Source organism: Lissotriton helveticus, chromosome 10 (assembly GCF_964261635.1).
Source record: "Lissotriton helveticus chromosome 10, aLisHel1.1, whole genome shotgun sequence".
Taxonomy (NCBI): domain Eukaryota; kingdom Metazoa; phylum Chordata; class Amphibia; order Caudata; family Salamandridae; genus Lissotriton; species Lissotriton helveticus.
Genome location: NC_136071.1, coordinates 191,022,984 through 191,033,366, shown reverse-complemented (window position 1 = coordinate 191,033,366; position 10,383 = coordinate 191,022,984). Strand labels below are relative to the sequence as shown.

Genomic DNA, 10,383 nt, shown 5'->3' with positions numbered 1-10,383 from the left:
AATAAGACTACGGTCCTTTTGCTGTGCACTGGTTAGTTCCCCTCCCAGTAGGGGGACCTTCTCATTTTCGTCCTTATGAAGTGGCCTATAAATGGACCTGCTTTGTCACTGTTGTATGGTTTACCTTTCCCCAGTTTTAGAAAGCAAATCTGTGCTGTATTGTCTGCAGAACTTTTTTGGGTTTTGTGTACTTATGATATACATGTCATTTTGATAACCAATTGATGGTACAACTTCTGTACTTTTGCTCTTAAATTCTTTAAGTAAACTTTTAAACTTTAACCCATGTCTGTCATTCTTATTGAGAATGTCACAGATTTATTTCAATGTGCTAGACTTAATAGACTAGAGGTAGTCCAGTCAGAGAGCACCAAAATCCCGACAGGGACTACACTGTTCCAAGTCCATGTAGATGGCATACATTGGGTATGCAAATGAGAGATGGATTTGCAAACTGACACTGTCAGCATGCTACATTGCACAGATACAATCTGTGCAATACAATCTGTGTTTAATCCTAGGAACTTCATGCATCAAATACTCACTGCTATCAAACAATCAAACTCTAATCAAGAGGCAATCATGAAGGAGGTCATGAAGATTACAGGGTAACTGAAGCAAATCGACAAAAACTAGAAACGTTTGCTGAAAAAACAGGAATATAGAGTAAAAGACTGACACCTTGAAAAATACATGCACAGTGAGAAAACAGAAGTCCGACACTGCCTCAAGAAATTTCAGAGAAAGAATCAGGATTTGCATTTTGCTCAAGGAGATTGACCATAAGATTTGTAGGGATACCAGAAATTCTCAGTGAATGAGAAACCATTGAAAGTCTTCCTTAAGAAGTTGCTCATAAATGTGATTTCAGCCGACTCTTCTGATGTAGCAAGGGACCTACGCATAGCCAAGGCCCATCAAGCTCCCTTTCAGAAACCTAAAGCTGACGCTTTCCTTGTACTATAATTACCTAGCTCACTGACAACCATATCAAGGAGCAAATACAGGCTTAATTAAGCTAGAGCCTTTAGATCCAGGTAGGCAAAGGATTATCTTTTTGTAACTTTTCAGATTTCGCTTGTGAGACAGCTCAAAGAGGAAAAGCTCTGATCATGTTAATACCAAACTTGAAAATGGCCGTGACCAATCCAAAGGTCTGTGGAAAGGAGAATTTTACATATTTGAGGAAGTTCTTAAAATGTAGACTTTCTAGAACAGAAAAACAAACAGGAACGAAATAACAAAAGTTTTATATACCGCAAGGGTATGTCTATATATTTTTTATTTTCGGAAGATGTGTGGGAAGGACACTTCTTTTTCTTTTCAATTGAGTTTAATCAAGGTGCAGGGTACTCGTAGGATGTTTGCAAGAGTTCAATATATGAGAACTTATAACGTTCTTATATTAATGGATTTCGGAGTACCTTAGACTGTATTACCAGCCAAATTGACTTTTGAATATGTAAATGCCAATTATTTTCTTCTCAAACAGCCAGATTCATCAATGTCCCAATTTGCGAGTCCTTAATGGCGATTATTAAGGAATCGCTATTAAAGACTCGCAAAACGGGATTCATGTAGAAATCGCAATATTATTTGCGATTTCTACAGCTTCCTTATTTGCGATTAGCAAATTGCTAATCGCAAATAAGGAATGACTCCCCAATCATTCCTATGGGCCTTTAGGCCTATAGGCCCATAGGAATGAATGGGGAGTCATTCCTTATTTGCGATTAGCAAATTGCTAATCGTAAATAAGGATGCAATTTCAAGGGTGCCAGGGGTGTCCAAAGGACACCCTGTAGCACCCCTGAAATGTAAATGTAGACTGATGTTGCGCACACACATGTCCAAAGGACATGTGTGTGTGTAACATACAACTTAGAAAAATGCACTAAAGTGCATTTTTCTAAGTTTTCGCTATTTACCGCGAAGTCAGAGTTCGCGGTAAATAGCGGCCAAAAATAGCGATTTCGCAGTTCAAAAATGGTTCATGAATTGCAGTTAAGGAATCTCAAATAGAGATTCCTTAAATGCAATTCCTCGCAATTTGCGATTTTTGCATTTGGGGTGATGAATCCCAAATGCAAAAATTGCTTTCGCAAAGGGCCAGATTCTCAGAATCTGGCCCTTTGTGAGCCGATTTTCCATTGATGAATCTGGCTGAAAAAGTTTTGCAAGTTGCTTCGCTTTCTCGAAGCTTCATTAATTCATCCCCTTCTATTCCGTGATAAAATCTGGATATAAACCCTAGACGTTTCCAGTTATCAGAGATTAACTATATAATGATCCTTGATAGGTCAGAATTCAATATTCAATATATTGGGGCAGATTTACAATTCCTGGCAAATCAGCAGGGATGCACCAGGAAACTTGCAACACGCATCACAATCCTTGCACCACCACGGATGCGCTGCATTTACAATGCGGCACAGCACGGCACAAGGAAATGCAGATGCGTGTCGCATCTGCCATCGTAACATTGGTGCAGTGTTGGAGTTGTGTCACGGGTGTGACACAACTCCAGCATTGTGCCAACCCGGCCTTTCCTGCACATGGTGCGTCACACCTTACGCCTGCTTCAAGCAGGCGCAGGGTTTTGACGCAGCGGGGTCAGAAAAGTGACTGAGTGAAATCTTGTCGATTTTACTCAGGCACTTTTCCGAGGCGTTCCTGCGCCGGAACGCCCTGCCCTGTGCCGGAAAGCCTACATGAAACCTGACACAGGTTTCATGTGGCGCAGGGCTTTACAAAATGACGCATCTCCCTAGATGCGTCACGTTGTAAATCCCCGCAGCATCGCGCTAGCTTTACGCCGCCACTGCATCACAGAACTGACGCAACAGCGGCGCAAAAGTGGCACACTGGGCTTGTAAATCTGCCCCATTGTGTCTGGTCAGAATCCGGAAATATCTGTATTTATGTATGTACGTATATCAGTAATTTTCTAGTTTTACATGAGGACGGCATAAGAAGAAAATCATGTGTAAAATGATATGCAAAGTCATAAGCAGGGCGAGTAAGCATGAATGAGCTGAGGAATTAACATTCAGGAAAACAAGCAGGTCATCCTCCTTTGTGCTTTCTAATTCAGGTTAATTATACAGCACAAGATTGAAGGCTTCAGGATGCGTAGTAGTGGCCCAGATTGGCCTGCATTTATATGGGCCCTTGTTTCAATGAAGCCCTATGGATAATGTATAAGCTCTTAAAAATGACATGTTTATTAAGGGGGAGCTAATGTGGCTGTTTCACAACCGGAACATAGGGGTTTTGCTGGACAAGATCAGAATAGTCCATGCAATCAGTTTTGTAGAAAATATGATTTTGCTAGCAACCTTAGGAAGGCCAAGGAAAATGCACTGCAATAGTCCTGTCATGCAAGAATAGTACCCTTGTAACCATGGTTCTCCCTTTGGCTACCAATAAGAGTGTAACCCACACATCCTATGTAGCATGCTTCATCATTGAGTCCTATGCAGGTACACTTTTAAGTTACTGATGAGCTCCCAGTGCAGAGAGCACTTGTTGTTACCTGCAGATTCAGTCAAGGGGACCGGAAAAGGGAAATTAAAAATGTCTAAGTTTGCTCATTTTGGAAATCCTAACTTTAATATACTCTTGTCTCCAATACAAACAGGGATGAGGTGTATAAGGAGAGGTTAATGCTTTTCCCAACCCCAAGTCAACATGTTTCACTTTCACTGGTTATGTAGTAGCTTATAAGGTCATCCATGTTTCATTAGCAATAATTAATGGTATATACTGCATAAATATGTGTGGCTGAAGACACATTCCATGCACTCACTTATACTGTATAATAATACCACAAACCTAGGTACACCCCATCTATTTTAGGGCTTGCAGTTTTCTTCAGGTATTATTAGAGTGACCTTCATGGCCTTTTTAATTCAGAAATATGTGAGTGACAGTCTGCTAAAAATAGGAATCCTGCCCTCCTGATAGCGAGGTATTGTTGTATGTAGGTAAGCTCTCTCTTTTGCTATTGAAGCGACCCAATGGGGGAATTCAAGTAACTCCTCTTTCCCTTCCCTCTCTGCCTCTGGTGAGCTGTTGATACCAATAAGACTGGACACATTACTTCAAATGGAAGAAGAAGCAAGTGGAAGTGACTCTAATTGTAGTGAGATTTAAAAGAGAGTGAATTATCTGCACTAACGCCCAGGTCTTTGGCCTCCATAGCTTGGGTGGGCGATGTTACAAGTTGACAAAACTACCAGTCCTTAGTCAAGATCTCAGAACATTCTCTTAAAATAAAGATTTCTTTTTAAACTGAGTTCAGCTTTAGTTCGTTATTGCTTCCGAGCCTCTTCTTATAGAGTTCTTTTGCATATTCCAGGTGAAATGTCAACCTTGTGTTGTCAGCATAGGTCCTAATGTTTAATCCAAATGTCCTAATTTTCTGAGCCGGAGGACCAACATATATATGAAATAGGTTGGGGCTTAGAGATGATCCCTGGGGCATATCCTGTTTCAATGACTTAAAGACTAAATGGAAAGAGTGTCTTGACTGCTTCGCTTTTGCCATTGCGGTATCTCAATAAAAGCATTGCTCCGATAACTGCCTCATTGAGCAGTGAGTAAAGATACTACTCACAGCTAAAGGGAAAGCTGTCTATATGATTATTATTTTTGTAATTTTGGTGTGTTTCTTTCAAATGTTTCCAGAGTATTTATTACCTTGTACAAATTAGTTGTTATACCCATAAGAACCATTTCTATTTGCTATATCATTGAGCCACACAAGCAAGATGTCGAGACACATTGTATGAAGGCGGCAGAGAGGTCTGATACAATAAATAATAATAAAGCAGAGATGACTGCTTGCTTCAAAGCCCTTAGCCACTGGTGCTATCCTTGTATGGAGCGTTAGAAATTGAGGCAATCCTAGTAGGGGCTATATGTAAAACTTGCACAGAACACTTTTCTAGTGGTGAATCAGATTTACTCAAAGTGAGACATACTCAAGCTAGATCCAGGGGTCAGAAAATCAAATTTCAGTAAATACCTATCTATGAGGCTGCTTGAGAAAGAAACCCCATCGCTATCAAAATCTGCATTAGGAGGACATTGATTAGGAGGACATTTTAGAGTAAAGCTTTAACACGGAGAAGGAACTTTGCTAACACAAAATCAGCTATGCAATCGCAGTGTTCTTGTTGCTCAGGATGAGGTATCGTTTCGTAGGTAGGACTCATCAGTGACATAGGAATTCTGAACAGTTGTTAAAATGAATTTGATGTATTGGTGATTTTAATTCCATAGTAATCTGCTTTTCCTTTTGAATAGGAAGCATGCAGTATCAGAGGGCAGCAAAGTAGATTGTTTACAATAGCCTTTGCACCAGGTGGTGCTCTAGTTTTTTTTACATGTGCCCATGGTGTTTTTCCCCCCACAAAGTGAACTGTTCAAAGTTGTGGTATCCAGTTTATTTACAAATCATTGTGCGACTATGGGGAATTAATATCAATGTCTTCATAAAAAAAGGGAGGCAGTGGAGTCAGAGTCTGGTCTAGCCTTTCAGATGCAATCTTCCTCCAGACCTTTCCCTTGCCAAAATGGATGAATGTGGTCTTACAGGGTAGTACACCAATATTTTGAAATCTCTGAATATGTGGAAGATTGCTACCCCAAAAAGTTAGATGAAAGTAATTTTAGGAATTCTAAATTGAACTCCACGCTGGACCCGGTGGTCAAAAGAGTAAAATTCCTAACTAAATAATTTAAGATGAGAGAGTGAGTTTGAAACCCAATATCTCAACCCACTGAACAGGCTCACAGCTGGGATATTGAGAAAACATTAAAAAAAATTAACGCAAACTCTCTTCCTCTAGTGTGAGCTAATTAATATGGTTAATTTGAAAACCATGTGAAACTAGAGCTGATGAATCAGTATATGAAGTGTGAAGCAAGGTTTACAAGATTGAGAATATCTATGTTGTGATTACGAAGAAGGTAATGAATCCCTGTCTTGCATTTAGGTAAAAAATGTTATCTGAGCATGGCAATCTGCACAACTATCCCCTCTCTGGAAGCAGGTTATGGACAAAGACTTGCATATCTCTCTGGCAGAGGTAGTATTACGATTTAGCAATCTCACAATGGCTGGATTATAATCCATCAACTCCATCGGTGCATAGAATGGGAAACGGGCACTACAACGCGGCCGTTTCTACAAAAACATTTACCACGCATGCATTACAACGCATGCATGGTTACACCGACAGCCTTTACCACGCATACCTTTACTACGAAATACGTAGTAAAGGCATGTGTGGTAAATGCTAAAAAAAGAAAAAGGGGTCTTGGGGGGTCTCCCCTAAAAAATAAAAATAAAACATGGGATTAAAACGGTGGGTTGGGGGGGTCTTCCCCCCAAAAACGCACCTGATGTTCCAAAGCAGAGGCAATCAGCGACGTACGACGTAACAAACGAAGATGAAGAGGAGACGACGTGAAAAGGTAAGGGGAATTTTAGTATATAAAAAAAAGAATAAGGGTTAAGGGCAGGGGTAATTATAAGGAGTTGGGGCTGGGGGGTCATGTAAGGGTACAGGGGAGGGGTATAACCTTTACCAAGAGTATGCCCTTACCACGCATAAATTAACAACAAAAATCGTTGTAAATCTATGCGTGGTAAAGGAAAATTCGTGGTAAAGGTTATGCGTGGGAAAAGAATTCCGTTGTAACGCATACGTTGTAAAGGCATGCGTTGCAACGGAATGCGTTGTAACGACATACAACCGCGTAGAATCTGCATGGTAGTTTATCCTTAAAATGAGCAGCATGATTTTCGCTAGGCATTGGTCAGGAGTGGATCACTGCAGATGGGTTTGCCATTGGCATGCCCACTGCACTGAATATAAAATGTGATGCTGTTGAACAATAAAATGAAGGAAAGATGAACAGCATCATAGAATAGTGTAGCCTCAACAGAGGTAGAATTGCTATAAGGTTCCTCAGTTTTCACGACACCTTATCTGATATTTTACCCTAGTGGTTAAATATATATGATATATTTAACTTAGGCACCAAAGCTTTACTGTTGAGCAGAAAAACAACAATTACTTATTTTTTAAGATGTTAAACCATAAAATAAGGGTTGCCCTTTGTTGTTATCCTCATGTACAGTTGAAAGTAAATATTGGCTTTGGAGCAGGTGAACCATGGCCACATAGCCAGCTTCTGATTATTAAAAGATAGATCTAAGAAAAGAAAAAATTGAGTTGTTGATGTTATTCATGTATAGAAATGTTGAATCATTTCCCTGTTTTTTTCCTTTCATTGCAATCAAGGTAGCACCCATGGTAGTTCCTCAGAACTGTTTTTATATTTTACGGTATGATGAATAAGTGTGCTTAAGTAGTTTCAGTGCTCTGGCCAAGATGGCAATCAGGTTGCCAGATATGTAAAAGATTGTAAGATTCTGCTTGATTGGAAAGTTGCATGGCTACCACATGTTTTGCGAACTTTCCTAAGTACAGCAGTAAAGTGATAGGTCTGTGGTACTCTGATTTAAAACAGTCAAGATTATTTGTTTTTAGAAAAGGAATAAAATGTCCACTTTTTCATTCAATGTGGTTCAAGTCTGAGGAGAGAGAAAGATTTATAATTGAAAACATTTCTTGACCAATGGTCAAGAAAATCGAGTGGAAAATAGTAGCTGAGCATAAATCATCAGGTGATCCTTATTTAACCAATTTTCCAAGAGGAGATCTTGTTTAGCTATTTGGAAATAAAACTAGTACTGGAGTAAGAAAATCACGAGCCTGGGTAATAACCCCAGTGTCAGGAGACTCAGTTTGCAAGTTCTTGATATTAGAGAAAATAAGCTGTAGTTCTCCAGGCAAAAAGAAAGGAAGCTTGTCACAAAGCTTGTGAGATGGTTGTAAGTTTAGGATGGAGGAGGCAGGCCTACAAAAAGTATTTAAGGTGTAAACATTTGCTTCAATTGGATGTCAACGTTTAGAATATATCTTTGAGGAATTCCAATGGATCTATGATGTTACAACGCGTTATTTTACAACGCAGACCGTTACATCGCAATTTTTACAACGCAGGAACCATTACAATGCAAACCTTTACAACGCATGTCATTACATAGCAGATGCTATTACAACGCATGGCATTACATCGTAAGTATATGTAAGTATACCTTTTTTAAAAAAATGTAATTAAGTTAATATAATTAAATTAATTTAATTAAAATACATTTTAAAATAGTAATTATTTTTATTTAATAAATTTAAATTTATTTATTTAAATTAATTGTAATAAAAATTGTAATTAATTTTATTTAATTAATATAATTAAATTAATTTAATTTAAATATTTTTTTGATTGTAATTAAATTAAATTATTTAAAATAATGTATTTAATTTAATTATTTTAATTAAGAAATGTAATTAATATAATATAATTAATTTAATTTAACCTAAAAACACCCCTGTACCCCAAAACCCAAATCCTACCCTGAAACCTAAAAACACCCCTGTACCCCAAAACCCAAACCCTACCCTGAAACCTAAAAACACCCCTGTACCCCAAAACCCAAACCCTACCTTGAAACCTAAAAACACCCCTGTACCCCAAAACCCAAACCCTACCCTGAAACCTAAAAACACCCCTGTACCCCAAAACCCAAACCCTATCCTGAAACCTAAAAACACCCCTGTATCCCAAAACCCAAACCTAGCCCTGAAACCTAAAAACACCCCTGTACCCCAAAACCCAAAACCTGCCCTGAAACCTAAAAACACCCCTGTACCCCAAAACCCAAACCCTATCCTGAAACCTAAAAACACCCCTGTACCCCAAAACCCAAACCCTACCCTGAAACCTAAAAACACCCCTGTACCCCAAAACCCAAACCCTACCCTGAAACCTAAAAACACCCCTGTACCCCAAAACCCAAACCCTACCCTGAAACCTAAAAACACCCCTGTACCCCAAAACCCAAACCTAGCCCTGAAACCTAAAAACACCCCTGTACCCCAAAACCCAAACCTAGCCCTGAAACCTAAAAACACCCCTGAATACTCATACTTATTAAAAAAATTACTTAAATTAATAAATTTAATTTATAATATTTAAAAACATAATTAAATATTTTTATTTATTTTTATTTATAATTAATAATAATTAAATCAATTATATAATATTAAATAAAATAAAAATAAATTATATACTTACCAATACTTACGATGTAATGGTATGCGTTGTAATAGTATCTGCGTTGTAATGCCATGCGTTGTAATGGCATCCGATGTAATGGATCCTGCGTTGTAATAGCTGCGTTGTAACAGCATTACGACGTAAAAGTTGCGTTGTAAGTGATACACACCATTCCAATTGATACTCAAGTTGTTGTCAATTTATTGAAAATCTGTATGATTTCATTAAGAATATGCACTAATAAATTTGATTCAACTAGCATAGCTGCTTGTTTTGAAAGAACATCCTTTTCTCTTAGTGTGTAACAATATACCACAATCTAGAATATTTTGCAATGGATTAGGGTATAATGCTTGCTTTGGGTCTTTTGCATCTCCTTGCCAGTGTCTGCCTTTTAATTTTTATTTTTAATTGAGAACCCTCTTGAAAATAAAAAAAATGTCTCTCTTCATCCACTGACCCACAGATGGCCATCACTAAACCCTGCTTTCCCACATTTTTTCAAAACATGAGAGACACCTCAGAGAAACCCTTGTCTCAATTTCAACCTATGTAAACTCTCTCTCCTGCTTCTCTCATCACCACAACCCATCACCTGCCACCTCCCTTTCCACTTAAGATCCATTTGCACATTTGTGTTCTGTGCTCACTGTCTCTTGTACTTTACCAAATCTGGCAATAAATAGGAAGATATTAAATACCTACCATGCGAAGTTCATTAATAAGGCATTTAATAATGACAAGGAAACCAAAGGGCTACTTGTCTACAGAGTGAGAACAAGGGCATGTTATTGCTATCCAAAGTACCTAAAGGTTTGCGTCTGGAATATCAAGTAGGGAATACCTTAATATCGTAGCAAAAATATCAACAACAAAAATATCGACAGGTAAGTATATATAGATTTTCTATACCTAACCCCTGTGTACCATGATAATATATATCTTCAGGGTAAGTAGATGTTGAGTAGAGAATAGTACATCTATACTTCCCTACAAGCACTTTCCATATTTTAGCTATGATATTAAGGTATCGCCTGCTTAATACTCCAGGCTACAAGTTCACCTTAATATTCACAATGCTAACATTAAATGATCACATGGCATGCACAATTGAGTGGTGCTTGTCCACAATTACCCATTCTAAAGGGGCAATGACAATGTGCAGCTCAACGTGAAACCTCTACTTAT

General features: G+C 38.4%; 1 protein-coding gene across 1 annotated transcript in view; it reads right to left on the bottom strand.

Annotated features, from left to right (window-relative positions):
* Window positions 1-1,090: 1,090 nt before the first annotated feature.
* LOC144783975 (uromodulin-like) overlaps window positions 1,091-10,383 on the bottom strand; it is a 187,905-nt gene continuing 178,612 nt past the window's right edge. The window contains exon 18 of the mRNA XM_078662698.1: window positions 1,091-1,209. Coding sequence (XP_078518824.1) covers window positions 1,091-1,209 — 119 coding nt within the window. The remainder of the gene's footprint in view (window positions 1,210-10,383) is intronic.